The following is a 15710-nucleotide window of genomic DNA, read 5'->3' on the forward strand; positions in this document are numbered from 1 at the left end:
CTGACTATTCCACTATCTTGTATCTCTGCCTCACTCAAATATGTGATGTATCAACCTATATTTCAATCTGTGTGTCAATGTATGCTACAATCTATGTATCAATTTATGTTTCAATCTTTTGTTTTATTCTATGTTGCAGGCTATGTATCATCATATATCTCATTTTATGTTTCAATGTATGCTTCCAGCTATGATATTTTTTTCTAAAATGATTATTTGACAATGTTGTCATGTACTGAAGCTTTTCTCCTCGGGTCTCCACTGAAAATGGGCTCAGGCTCATTTGGACCAACCAAGTTAACAAATGTCAAATAAATAAATAATAAATAAATAAATATATATTTGTAGCTACACACATACACACACAGATGACACAAGGCACTTTCAGTGAAATCTGACCACTTCATGCATTTATGAGTACTGTGACTGACATATGACAGTGTAATATTCCTATTCACTTTAAGAAGCACTGAAAAACTGCCAGAAATACTTTTTGTTGACTTTGCAATATTTACAGGACACACAATACCTTCAACAGTATTTCTGTTAAAAACATAATGAAAAGATGCTTAAACAGTTGTGTGTTTTAATATTCTCATGATATCACTCAAAGTACTGGAAAGTCATTTTTTGTAGGCCTAACTAAACACTGAATGAAAATTGCTTACATGACATAAATATTTGCTCTTCCATTTGGTCTTCACCCACCGATTATTTTGCAACAGCTCCTTAAAGGTAAAAAGGGAAAGACATTTTTTTCATATTGTTAATAGCAGCAAATAAAACACCACAAAATATATATCTTATTTCCAATCAACGTAGATTGAACAAAAGTTATGTATGCACCATAATGATGCAGCTGTGTTGTCTGTTTTCATCCTTCCTCAACTGATGGGGTTGATCTGAGTTTGGCATCTCCTATAGACTTTGGCTCCATAGCTCGAGCTTCTCCCCTTACCCATAACACTCATCTTTAGCTTGAATTACCTTATATATTGAGTTTACCCCCTATCCAGCCTATAATTGCGTCTCATAACACAGTAGTGAATAATAATACAATGCAATTACCTATCATAATCTAGTTAGACTGCAACTAAAGGAAGAGAAAGGTTGGAGTTCATCAGAAGGCAGGCAAAATAACCAACCTCAAGTTGAACTAGGAGACCAAAAGTAAATCTGCCAAGTAGGAAGAGTGTTGGGGAGATGGAATTTGAAGAAGTATGAAAACAGACAACACAGATGTATTGTTATGGTGAGTACATAACGTCTGTGTCTGATGCTGTCTTTTTCGCCCATTCCTCAACAGATGGAACAGAGTCCTCAGCTACAGAAACCCCTGTGTGGTTTTTGAGGAAGGATATTTCAGGGTAGAGTGGAGCCAAATGCTGCCCTATTTCTAGATAAGATATCAAATTTGTACTGGGCCAATAAAGGTAGAAATATTTGACCGAGTGACAGCTGCACAAATGTCATCTATGGAATTTCTGGACAAAACCGGAGGATGTGACAACAGATCTGGTGGAATGAGCCTTAGGTGGTTTATGTAGTGTCAATCCTTTCTTCTTATAGACAAAGAAATGCAATCAGTGAGCCATTTGGTCAAAGTTAACTTTGAGGCCCAACCTGGCTCTGGAAAATGAAACTAATAGCTGCTCTGATTTTCTGAAACCTTTTGTTCTGTGGAGATAGAATCTAAAATGTCTATGTACAGCATGCATTCTCCTTTCTTGGAAAAATTTGGAAAGAAAACAGTAAGGCTGATGGACTGATTTATAGTGGGTTATGAAGCCACCTTGGGTAGAAAGGAAAAATTAGCATGGAGATACACCCTGTCCTTATGAAAGATTAGATATGGTGGCTTTGAAGAGACAGCCTGGAGTTCTGACACCCACCTGGCCAATGTGATCACAACCAGTAAAATAGTTTTCAAAGGCAAAAACTTTAAGTTCACCTTGGCAGCTGGTACAAAGGGTGGCTGAGACAGAGCTTGAATAAGTATTGCTAAATCCCATGGAGGAGAAGGATCCTTAATAGGGGGTTGCAGTAAGAAGATACCTTTGAGAAAGGCTTTACATAATCTAGATGATGCCAGGGATGAGTGGTTATCTCCGACATGAAAATTCTAGATGGCTGCAAATTGGATCTTTATTGCAGAATAAGTAGCTCTGCTGTTGACTATGGAAGCATGAAAGTCTAGGATAGCTGGAACAGGTGCTGAAAAGGAATATAATTTTCTCTGGTTAGCCCAAAGGAAGAATATTTTCCATTTGCTCTTATACGCCTTCCTAGTAGAATCCTTCTGAGAAAATATGAGGATGTGTTCAACCTGGGAAGAAAGCCTGGACTATCTAGCCATCATATGAATGTCCAGATGAGTTACCTCTGATGGATGAGACAACACCCAATGTGAGGGGGTGTAGTAGATGATAAGGCCACAGGCAGGTAAACCACAAATGTTGAGGCCAAAATGGGAAAATGAGGATTACTTTGCTCTTCCGGTGAGATGCTTTTTGAAGAAATTTAGGAATTAGAGTAAGAGAGAATGCATACAAGAGCTCAAGGGGCCAATCATGAATTACTGAGTGTTTCGGTGTGTCCCCACTGGAGGGATTAGGGCAAAGTATCTGCTGTACTTGGAGTTAAGAGGGGAAGTGAAGACATTGCAGCACGACTGGCCCCACTGATGAAAAATAGTTTCTGTCACCACTAGGTTGAGAGGCCACTTGTGAGGGAGGAAGATGGACCTGCTCAGTTTGTCTGCTAGCAAACTGACTTATCCAGGATATGCACTGCCAATCACAAGTGGCCAGAGATTGCCCATTGCCAAACTCTCAAAGCCTCTTGACATAGGGGATAGTAGGATCAGGTTTCCCCCTACTTGTTGATGTACTAGACTATAGACATATTGTCTGTCTGAATGGCAACCACCCTTGGAGGGAGAGCATCTTGAAATGCCTGCAATGTTAATAGGACTGCCCTCATTTCCAGGACATTGGTGTGAAGGGAAGGATGACCTCCAAATGAGACCCAATGCCTTAGACCATCCTTCCCAAGTAATGCCTCCCCCTTCCCAGTTGGGAGTCATCTGTAGTCACTGTCTCTCTGGGTGGTAGAAGAATAAAAGGGCAGCCCTGAGAAACTTCTTTTGTGGTGATCCACCAGGTGATGTGTTCCCTGCAAATGTTTAACATCTTACAGACAGCCCCTCCAATGGAGAATACATGCTGTACCTGCTGGATGTTCATAGTAAGCATCCATTGCAGTACCCTCATACAATGCTTTGCTACAGTTAGTAGAGTTATAGAAGCTGCCATAGATCCAAGAGTTGCAATACCATCCTTGCTGGCAAACAGGGAAGAGTGCAGATGTGGGATGCTTGACTCCTTAAAGTATTTAATCTCGTTTGTGGTAAGCTTGCAATCTGTGTCACCATATCCAGATGAGCACCAATAAACTCCGGGACTTGAGTGAGGGAGAGCTGAGATTTGGCATAGCTCACTCTGATGCACAGTTGAAGACAATCAGAATAAGTAGTCCCTGGCTTGAAAGAGGAGAGGCTTGGTGGGAGCACAGAGTAGCCAGTCATCATGATAAGGAAACCCTTGGAATCCCAGCTGTCTCAAGCAAACTGCGACCACTACCATGCACTTAGTGAACACCAGGAGGTTGTGGTGAGGCCAAAGGGCAGGGCCCTGAAATGGTAATGACTGCCTCCTAGCAGGAAGCGTAAATATCTCCTAGTTTGCCTGTCTATTTTGATGGGATAGTATGCAGCCTGAGTATCTGTCAAGCGCATCCAATCATCCTTATACAACAGCAGTTGAATGGACTGAATTGTGACCATTCGGAACGTCGGGCATCTGATGAACTGATTCAAATTGCTGAGATCCAAGATAAGTCTCAGGCCTTTGTTTTTCTTTGGCACCAAGAAGAACCTTGAGTAACTCCGAATCCTTGCTGCAGCGGCAATCGAGACATGAGATAATTCAAGCTAAAGAGGAGGATTAAAAGTAAAGGGAGGAGTTCAAGCTATGAAGCCAAAGTCTATAGTGGTCAAAATGGGATCCAACCGCCATCAGTTAAGGAATGGATGAAAAAGACATCAGATCATTGGTTAAAATACATATACAACTGTTTTAAACAGGGCCCTGGAAAAAATAGAAATATATCAATCCAATATTTGATCCTTCACAAAATAAACAAACAACCAAATAAATAAATACATACATATGTACATACATACACAAATAAATAAAGCTGCTAAGCAAACACAGAAAAACAATTACTATTTTCAGAACTTCCAAATGTACCTCAAGTTCCTTGAGTGTATCCCGAAGCTTTTCTGGACGTTTGTTCTTCAGTGTCCATGGGTTTTCCCGAGCTAACAAACAATCATTTCAGAGAAACATTTTTTTTACAAATGTTTTTAGTAACTTTTCTCATTAAGGACAATGCTCTGGCTATACTTGTTTAACTCTTTAACTAACTGCTTTTACAAGCATCAAAGAGAAAAGAAGACCACTTATGAATTGAATCCACATTCCACTAACAGCTAACATGTTTGGGAATGAAAATACATTAAACATATTAAAACACCACAATTGGGTCAAGGTTCACACATAGTTCATACATTCTTATTGTGCATTCTCTAAGTATATGATCTAAGTAGGCTTGAATCTAAGAGTATATATAATATCAAATATCAGGCTGCAATATGATTTTCGCCTTTTCACAGATTCCCTATTTTGGAAAAACAAAAATTCATTAAAGCAGCACGTTGCTCAGCTCCTACCCTGTATATTCCTTGTGACTTTTTATAAGCATACACACAGCGTCAAGCCGCAGTGGTGAAGCGGTAGCGTTGTTGCCTCACAGCAAGAGGTTTTCCCATTCGATTCTCGGCTGGAGCGCCTTCTGTGTGGAGTCTGCATGTCCTCCCCGTGGTCGAGGGGCATTCGAAAGACATGCTTAGAATGGGCGTGCCTTCGTTGATGGTTGGGCGTTGAGCTGTCACCTCAGCACCCGTAAAAAAAAAAAAAAAAAAAAAAAAACTACTTCCAATCATTAGAGGACCGGAGTTCAGCTGTGGCAACCCCTAATCGGGAAAAGCCGAAAGAAGAATAACAACAACAACAACAGAACACACAGCAAACTGAGAAGAAAACACGCTATGGAGTCTACAAAAAAACAGAGACTTGATTAATCAGACTGTTGCTATATTGTTCCTGAGATAGGGGAACTTTGTGGGTGATGAAGTATTCTCCTTAACCCCAAATGCTGAGTGATCTTGGATTTAGTATGCACTGACGATGTGGGGGAGGGGTGCCATACAATTTGCCTCCTTGCAAAAGTGGTATTTCTGAGGGTACAGACGTTTTGACCCCGACCGATTCGACCCCAGAAAACTGCAACCTGTCGTACTGTACACATTGCGAAAGAACTTGCTCAAGAAGGAAAGCACAGGAAATTAATTTGCTTCTGAGAGTGTGCTGCTTTACTTATACAATCACGAACAACTTACACTGATAGTCATTTCCAAAAAAAAAAATAACCTGAAGTATTCAAAAATCAGTGCTAAGATATAGACAAGTGAGTTATTTTTGAAACTCCACGTTGCAAAAATGTTTAATCAGTACCAGAAAAAAAAAGGAAAAGTGACATTGTACAGAATAGCTAACAAACATGTACTGTACAAGTTTACATTAGAACGTACATTATGCCAAAAAAAAAAAAAAAATGTAACTGACAAAAACGAACACATCAAACATGCTCAAGACAGAACATTTACTGTACTTAAGGAATACTACCGGATCAGGTAGCTCAAGGAATCCTGCATAAAAACATTAAGGCAGAAACCTTAATATTAAAAGATGCCATATCTGAGGAAAGAATTTGCCATATGAATAAAAACAGTATATAGTCATAACTTATCCCTGAACACTCCATAAAGAGAATGTTATACATCAGTGCAGGTCTAAAGTTTAAACATCATAAATCCTTGAGTAAGCTGAAAAAACAACGCACCTGTAAACAGCAAATTAACCAGCAGAAAAGTTTTGTCCATCAGTTAAAAAGAAAATCCCCAAAGAAAGCTGAAAAAGACTTATTAAAAAAATGACCGGAACAAGAATGACAGATGTAATAAGGAAATTAACACAGATGAGACAAGAAGGCTAGCTAGCGCTGCAAACTTCCGGGTAGTAAATTAACAGAAATACAAAGACAAAACCATACAAAAAAAAGTGTTATTATTGAATAATGATAAAGTATATATTAGAATATGTTTGGGGTCGAATAGCCTGGGGTCGAACTGTCCACTAAAAAAATTGCATATAAATTAATACATGAAATTACATTGAAATGCATTGGGGTCAAACTGTCCGGGGGCGAACTGTCTGGGGTTGAATAGTCCTGCTTCCATCTCTGATTCCTTTATTTATGCATTCTTTGTGCAACTGACATTTTAGTGCAAGTACTGTGTGCTGGGATATCAGTTGATTAGCACACAACAATCAGCTGCAGAAGTCAGACGCAGGAAAAATTTTTAAGCATCCTTGTTATTGCTTTTCATTGCCTGGATATGTACACCATTTCATTGAAAAATCACATTTTACAATTACAGAGAAGGCAGAAAACAGTACAGCAGTGTAAGTAAATTTAACAGAATTGTAGATGTTCAAATAAACCACTACTGATTTAGCATATGGGACATATCCTGCCTAAGATATTGGACATTCAACCTGTATACTCAAGGTTTTGTGTGCCTTCGTTGCACTCTGTACCCACTTAAGCACAAGAGCATGCTGGTATAAGAATAATGTACAGGCACCAAAATTCAGAGCTTTCTTCTCTTAAGGAGGAAGTCTGGAGCCTACCACTCTAGAAAAAACATCAAGTAGAAAAATGTCATGACATAAAAAGGAACAAATGTGAGAGGAATTACAACCATGCTATGGGGATACAAAACAATTTAAAGGAAGATGGAGGAAGAGTGATAGTATTAACAGTGAACTATTTAAACATGGACTATAATGGTAAGTTTACATACACAAGTGTACTATGCTCATCATTAGATCACTATTGCAGCAGCATAGAGCTATATGGAACAATTGTCTAGGCTTAGAAAGTAAGGGTGAAGGAAACAGAACCAGAGTTCATAAGACCCTGGAGAACAGATCTAGAAAATTCTGTTCTGGCTCTGGAAAAAGAGTCAGTGTTTTAGTGCTTAGTGAAAGTGCACAGATGACCAAAATGTCTCCAGTCCACACCTTTTCAAACAGCCACAGAAGTAGTGACAGCACTAGTGGAATGAGCTTTGACCTTCTGAGGGGGGACTTTTTTCCATGATGAAAAAAAAAACTGACGTGAATAGCCTGAGACACCTATAAGTATTTTCCTTGGAAACAGTCTTTTTGAAGGGTTCCGGCATGTAGCTCACAAGACATTTCCCTGAGAGCTGCAACGTCGAAACCAGAAGGCTGCAGCACCGCTTCGCCGCAAAGCGGTACGGCTGAAAAGCACAATCCCTGCAGTTTAAATCCCCTACAAGAAATGAAGGACAGCAACCAGGCATTATTCTAACAGAGACAACCGTGCTAGCAGGGTCATGTGATAACTCTTCTAGCATGGCTGTTCCTATTACAATAATGCCAGGTTGCTGTCTTTAGGGATCACTGAGATATGCTTGGTTTTTTGTAGGGGATTTAAGCTGCAACGATTGGGCTTTTCAGCCGTACTGCTGTACAGTGAAGAGGTGCTACAGCCTTCTGGTTTCGGTGTTGTAGCTCGCAGGCAAATGTCTCACAAGTTACATGCCAGAACCCCTTTTTTTCACACCTTCAAAAGAAATAAAGAGTTGGTCTGACATTCTGAAATCTTCTTTTCTTGTCCAATTAGTATCAGAATTGCTTATGGCTATCCAAGGTAGGCAGAATTCTCTATCCTCTGTTCTTAGGTTCAAGAAATTAATATAAGGAGGTAAATAGACTGATTCAAGGTAAATGGTTAAACAACTTTAGGCATGACATTAAGGTTGGTTTAGAGAGTCAACCTTTCTTTATGAACATTCAAAAAGGGCTGAGAAGACACTTATCTAGCCAAAGTCAAAGCAATAATTAAGACAGCCTTCCAAGTAAGAAACCTAAAGGAAGAGGTAGCTGCAGGTTCTAATGGAGGTATAATCAGTTTTTCTTATACAGAATTAAGATCTCCATATGGAGCCACCTATTTCCTTGGAGGTCTAATATGTAGAGCCCTTTTCAAGAATTATTCAACTTGGAACAAGGAAGAAAGGGGGGATCCAATGGCAGACAAGCAAAAATGGTCAAGAGATGTACTATAACAGAAATGTAAGACAGGCCTGCTATGAGCTTTATCATCAGTAGCTTTGATGTTCAGAAGGCTTGCCCGCATTGATGCTGTCTTTAATAAACTTAGGGTGACTACTACTTCTGGGTAAATATGAGTTACTAAATGTGGATTTCCAGTAAATACAGGACTTGATAGTGCCTCCCTTTATTAAAACTTCTAAAGTAACATCAAAAAAGTTACTATTCTGTTTTGACCAACAACTAGTGAAAAATAAAAAGAAAGTGTTGAGATAGGAAATAAATTATTTTAGCATGTTCTCAGTAATTTCCCCTATTAAAAGTAGATGGTCAGGTCCTTCAAATCCATTCAGGTAACATTATGAGACCTACTGCTAATGTTACCAGAGGGTACAACAAAATATTTTATGTATTTATTTAACATTTGTTTACTGGGAAAGTCTGACTGGGACACAGCCCATTTTCAACAGAGGCCTGAGGAGAAATGCTCCAGGTATTTCCACCAAATAAAGTTTTCCTAACTATGAAATACAGCTATTTATTATGATTGGATCATAATATTTCATCCAGGAAAATATTACACTAAAGTGCCCTGTAACTTTCTTAGTTATGGAGCAAATAGCTGTATGAAAATGCTGACTTTTCTGTACCATAGAATTGGTATATGAAGGCAAACCATGATACAATAGTGTCTTGAAGGTCTCATTAAGATTCCAGCTTCCAGAATGCCAGCAACACTTTATTTTTCTATTCATCCAACAGTGACATGTCAAGCTTGATAAAACGTCTTCATTCAGCGCAGCTTTTGTAGCAGTAATGCTTTTGATAAATACTAGTAATGTTCATTTTCTTCACATTATTATTTCATTAACAACCAGTCCTCCCATTCATCTTCATCTGCTCCCTTGCCTTGGTGACTCTTTTTGATATCTACTTCAGTTTGGATCTTGTTGGCCATTATCTTATCTGTCCAGGATGCTCTAGTCTTTTCAACACCAGCACAGTTGCGCTTGGTCACTAATCCAACATCCAGCTTTAAAAGTGAAAATATAAAAGGGCTGTCTCCTTTGGTTTTCAAATGGATCTTTGACTCTTCTTCCAGCTCCATTTTTACATGTCTTTCTCTGGTAACCAGAAGGACACAGACTGGCTCTGGGTGTGTTTCCCAGAAATCTTCAGAAGTTTGGAATTGTGTACAACATGCAGGAGATCTTCTGTACACATTCAATCTGTCTTCCCTTTGGTCTCCACTTTATATGAACACATAAGGTACCCGGTGTTCACTTTTCACTCCTTGCAAAAAGTTGGGTTCCACCTCATTCCCTTAAGCATCAAACTTCCTGCGGTGAATTCTGCTAGAAAGATCTCTCTAGAAATCTACCATAGGAGGCCACCAAGCTAACCTCCAGGACACCCACAACCACATGACTAATGTCACCTGGTGGAGAGTCAGGCTTGGGATACAGGAGATTATGTGAGGTTTGTGGACCATCAGACAGCTGCCTTCAGTTGCCTCCTGAATAATATGCTCATACAACTATCAGAGTTGCACCGCTGCCTGAAATTGTCTAGTGTGCCACTTGAGGCAGGATGCAGTGAGGAGAACATCAGCTGTGAGGACTCACCTCTGCCCACCTCAAATTATCCCCCTTCCTTGTATGTTGTCTCCCTCCACTGTTCATATTCCAGTCCTTCCAAACACCACTTGTCCTTCTTCTGTCAGCTTAGCAGCCATACAGACACTCATTTCAGGAGGAGGATGATACCCACGGTATGTTTCCACACCATCATGCTGGCACCAAAGATCCTCCACATGCTCAGTAGAGCTGGTGGCAACCAAAAGTGACTCTGCCACTGGGGATGGGGTCACTCCCAGGGCTGATGTGCTGGCTTCATTATGGCATCCTTGGTCAAAGTGGTGAGTTGAAATGGCACATGACCCTTGTCCACACAAGTTGGTGGGGGATATGGTCTCCACATTACCTGAGTCTACCACTGACACTGTGACCCTCAACTGTGCTGTGATTATGCTATCACCATTATCAGGCCTAAACTTAAGCTAGGGAATGGATATCATGCTAGGACAATCCATTCAATGTAGTTTTTCCAGGAAATATGAAACAATAGCCACATAGTGACATAAATGCAACAGATGTGGACTGGAGAATACCAACATCAAAGTTCTTGATGATTAACAATATCATAGAAGACAATATCCAATATAATTATACACAGACTGTGCATGACTCAAGAAGGCAGGATAATATTCTTAATGTGGTCCAGCTAGATGAGAAATTCTTCTTCTTTCGGCTTTTCCCGGTTAGGGGTTGCCACAGCAGATCACCTGTCCGCTCATGATTGGCAGTGGAGTCTTTACAGTGTCGAGTTGCCAGCCCGGCACCCAACCTTCCACAGAAGGCACACACATGCACACACTTACACCTAGGGCCAATTTAGAGTGCCCAATCCACCTACAGCATGTCTTTGGGATGTGGGAGAAAACCAGAGCCACCGGAGGAAACCCACGCGACCACAAGTAGGACATGCAGACTCCGCACAGAAGGCACCCCAGCCGAGGATCGAACCGGAGAACCTCTTGCTGTGAGGCGGCAACGCTAAACACTGCACCATCGCAGCTGCCCAGCTAGATGAGAAATTACAGGTCCAAATTCATGGTATTTAACCTTAACTGGGGAATTTTGACCATCAGTGTTTTGTTTGGGAGATTATGCTACAAATACCTTTGTAAATCAATCTACAATGTTATAAAGGAAATTTTTTAAATCTAATTTTGAGGCCATTAATGTTGAATTAAAATGATGGAGATGGTGGAATGATATAGAAGGTAAAGGTACTGAGGACAGATGGGAGAGTTTTTTTACAACTTCATTAACCAACTTATCGAAAAGTAGGTCCCCAATGAATACATCAGGAAACAAAGAAGGAAAGGTTCATCATGGGGGTCAGAAAGGCTTGTACACTAATATACAAAATGAAACATCTTTGGAGGATATTTAAAAAAATTCTAGTGATATAAACAAAATATATTAAATGCTGGAATAACTTTAAGAAAAAGGACAAGATGGGTTAAATCTAGTCTTAGCATTAGATTTATACACAAGAAGTAATAATGAGGCATTATTTAGTCTGGCAGTTGGCACAGAGATTAATGTTGCAAGCTGCAGTATCTGTGGTAAAGGTTTTAATTCCTTCAGACAGACCTAGTTTGTCTACTGTGTGACCTTGAACAAGTTATTTAATTAGACATTGGACACAGGTCACCCATGAATAGAGACTGTGTGTCCAGTGGGCCTACCTGGTTAACAAACAGGTGTTATTATTACTATTATTTAAACATCTCAGACACTAAGGGAATGATGAGACAACTAGCATCAGTTTCAAATAAGAAACTGGTGAACATCTTTACTGACAAGTTTTTTGGTTACTAGACAAATGCATTTATATACAGAATTGTTGTCAGGCAACAGGATGAATGGCCTGTGCTCTCTAATGAAGATATTTTTAGAGCACTGAAGTCAATCAAGCCTAGTGCGGCTGATGAGAAGCTATTTTTTTTTTTCATTTTTGAATAATATAGTAGAATACTTAATGTCATGTTTAACTTTTAGTTATGTACTCACCATAACTTCAGATGTTTGGGATCCATCTCGCCTACATTCTGACTGATGGGTTCGGAGCCGATCCCTCGGCTCCGACTCGGCATGCTTATGCTATAGAGCGAGGCCTCTAATTGGCTGAGCTATCTTTATCCCAGGATGCACCACCACTAATCCCCCAGATCTTGTTTGTCCGCATTCATGCACACATGCACAACTGTTTATATAACATTGTTAGATGTTTCAAGATGAAACAACAGGATTCGGACATTCTGATATCCTCTGATCTCCAAGGAAGGGGGAAGGAGGGTGGGTTATTAGGAATGGCGAGATGGATCCCAAACATCGGAAGTTATGGTGAGTACATAACTAAAAGATGTTATGTGATCCTATCTCACCTACATTCTGACTGATGGGACAGCGTCCCTAGCACCTGAATCCCGGGTGGCTCATTGGAACACACTCCTGAGCACTGTGGAACCAAATGAAGCTCGTCCTCTAGATGCCACATCTAATTTGTAGTGGGAAATGAAGGTGTGCGGGGAAGACCATGTAGCCGCAGCACAAATGTCACCAATAGCAAGCTTAGAATGAAATGCTACCGAAGTAGCCATAGCCCTTGTAGAATGAGCCTTGACAGAGGTGGTAAGCTCTTTGTTAGAATAAATATAAGCTTGAGTGATACAGTCCCTGATCCATTTGGCAATAGTGACCTTTGTGACAGCGTTGCCCAATTTGTTTTCTGCAAAGGATACAAACAACTGATCTGTTTTCCTTGATTGTTTGGTCCTATCTAAATAAAAACGTAATTGTCTGTGGACATCTAGTGTGTGGAATATAAACTCAGCTTTATTAGAGTATTTTGGGAAAAAAACTGGAAGCTCTAACGATTGTTGCAAGCATAAAGTAGAACAAACTTTAGGAACAAAAGAAGGATTTGGCCTGAGGGATACTCTGTCTGTATGAAAACCAAGCACGGGGTTTCAGTGACAAAGCTTGAAGCTCTGAAACCCTTCTGGCTGAAGTAATCGCCACTAGAAAGGCTGTCTTCCATGATAGAAACTTTACATCACAGGTAGCTGCCGGTTCAAAGGGAAAAGAAGTCAAGGCACGCAACACTATATCGAGATCCCATGGAGGTGCAGGATGAGAAATCGGAGGTCTTAATAGAGCAGCACCTTTCAAGAAGGTCTTACACAATCTGTTGCTCATTAAAGGTGGGTCTATGGATTCATGAAAATTAGAAATTGCTGCCAATTGTACTTTGATGGTAGAAACTGAAGAGCCTTGATTGAAAAGAGAGGTCAGGAATTTTAGTACTTCTGCCACGGGAGTAGAAATGGGGTCCAGGCCCCGGAGTTGAGCCCAAATAGCAAACCTTTTCCATTTGCTAGAATACAGTTTCTTTGTAGCAGACTTGTGGGCTGAAGATAATATGTGTACAACATCTGGATCCAGTGTATGACTCCTGACTATTGTCGGAAGAGGAGGAGCCAGGCCAATTTTAAGGTGTGTAGGGACTGGTGTAATAGTCCCGACTGATGAATCAGTAGGTCTGGGACCTGGTCCAGGAACCACGGACCTTCCAGAGCATGTTTCCGAAGATAGGGAAACCACACTTGACGAGGCCAGTAAGGAGCAATTAAGATCATCCTGCTCCCTAAGAGAGATGCCTTTGAATCACCCTGGGGAGGAGAGGAACTGAGGGAAGGCATAAAGCAGGCCAGTGGGCCAAGGATGGACTAATGCGTCCATGGGGCTCTTCCCCGAGCCGGGTTAGGGAGAAAATTCTTTGCACTTCAGATTCAGAGGAGTCGCAGAGGTCGCAACACGGAACTCCCCATTCGCTAAAAATCTGCCTTGCAACTGTCATATTCAGAGACCATTCGTGAGGAGAGAGGATGGTTCTGCTCAATCTGTCGGCTATGACATTGGACTTGCCCGGTATGTGAGTAGCCACTAGGAAGCGTTTGGTCGAGACTGCCCATTCCCAAACTCTCATGGCTTCTCTGCAAAGAGGATAGGATCTGGTCCCTCCCTGTCTGTTCAGGTACCAGACCACTGACATGTTGTCTGAGTGAACAGCAATTACGCCCTGAGGGAGATAATCGTGAAGGGCTTGAAGGGACAAGAGTACTGCCCTCATTTCTAGGATGTTGATGTGAAGAGGAGTCTCTTCCGGGTGCCATTTGCCTTGGACTGACCTGCCCAGGGAATGCTCCCCCCCCACCCCATCTGGGAGGCGTCCGTGGTCAAAGTGGCCGCCGGTGGAGGAAGAACAAAGGGCCGTCCCTGATCCAAATTGGAGGACACTAGCCACCAGCGAAGGTCCCGTTTGCAAGATTGCGTGATCCATATGAGGTGATTGAGAGGGAGTTCCTGAAAGGACCACTGAGTTGAAAGAAGCCACTGGAGGATTCTCATGTGCAACCTTGCCAAGGGAACTAGCAGAACCGTGGCAGACATGGATCCCAATAGCTGCAGGACCATTCTGGCTGGGGCTTTGGACCTGGGGAGTAAGGCTCAAACTTGATTTTGAATGGTTTGAATTCTGTCTGTAGGTAGATAGACCCGCATCTGGTTTGAATCTATCTCTACCCCTATGAATCTTATTCTTTGAGATGGCCACAAGACAGACTTTGGCCAATTGAAGGTGATTCCAAGGGAGTTGCCCAGTGATATAGTGGCTTGTAGGCTCCGCAGAAGTAGATGCTTGGAGGTGGCAGTTAGGAGCCAGTCGTCTAGGTACGGAAACACCTGGAATCCTAGACTTCTCAGGTGAGCAGTCACTACTGCCAAGCATTTGGTGAACACCCTGGGGGCTGTGGTGAGACCAAAGGGCAGCGCACGGAACTGAAAATGACTGCCTCCTAGGCTGAAGCGCAGATGTCTCCTGGACATTTGATGTATTCTGATATGATAATACGCGTCCTTGAGATCTATGGAGCACATCCAAACACCCTTCTCCAACAATGGGAGAATGGTTTGTAGAGTGACCATTCGGAACTTGGACTTCCTGACTGAATGGTTTAGGATGCTTAGGTCCAAAATGGGCCTCAAGTCCCCGGTCTTTTTTGTCACCAAAAAGAATCTTGAGTAAGTCCCTAATCCGATCTGGTCTGCGGGACCGCTGGATGACTCTTTGCAGCAGCTTTGAAATTTCTGAGGCTGCGGTATCCCGCTGACTGGGTGGCGGTCCGGGATTTTTGGACTGAGGGGAGGGGGCGAGAGAATGGGATGGAGTAACCTCCGGGCGATAATCAGAAGCACCCATCGGTCCTGAGTGATCCCTTCCCAGGCCTTCAGGTGCTTCGAACGACCCCGACTGGCTCCGGAGCAGCACAGCCGGGCAATCCCTCAGGGGCTATGAAAGCTGAAGAGCCACGAAAGGACTCGCAGTCTCCAGTGTTGCGAGGGCCTCTGCCGCCTCTGGGACGGGCGTCTTCGATGAATTTCCTCCTCTGCCTCTGGAGGGGAACCTTCCCTGCTGAGAGGGGTAAGACTTCTGCGATCTACGGAACCACATTTTCCCTCCTCTTTTAGCCTTGGGATAAGGCCAAAGGGAGTGGAAAATCGTGCCCCACGGTAGTCAGAGTCTTACCTCCTGTTCACAGCCGGTAAGTGTGTCTTTTACCTTGGGTCCAAACAGGGAGGACCCATCAAAGGCGGCGTCGGCAAATGAAGACTTAAAGGCCTCCCATGAATGACACAGGCGGAGCCAGGCTTGTCTCCGTGAGAGCAATGCCTGTACTGCTCTACTCGCCCT

The 15710-nt window shown here is 42.0% G+C and overlaps 1 protein-coding gene across 1 annotated transcript in view; it reads right to left on the bottom strand.

Annotated features, from left to right (window-relative positions):
• The window catches only part of LOC122788613 (WD repeat containing planar cell polarity effector), a 2136001-nt gene that overhangs the window by 1999331 nt on the left and 120960 nt on the right, over nt 1-15710 (bottom strand). Inside the window, exons 4-5 of the mRNA XM_044055516.1 lie at nt 4311-4381; nt 669-728 (exon numbers count right to left, since the gene is read on the bottom strand). Coding sequence (XP_043911451.1) covers nt 669-728; nt 4311-4381 — 131 coding nt within the window. The remainder of the gene's footprint in view (nt 1-668; nt 729-4310; nt 4382-15710) is intronic.

The sequence above is a fragment of the Protopterus annectens genome, chromosome 1.part2 (assembly GCF_019279795.1).
Source record: "Protopterus annectens isolate FY-2018-M chromosome 1.part2, PAN1.0, whole genome shotgun sequence".
NCBI lineage: Eukaryota > Metazoa > Chordata > Ceratodontiformes > Protopteridae > Protopterus > Protopterus annectens.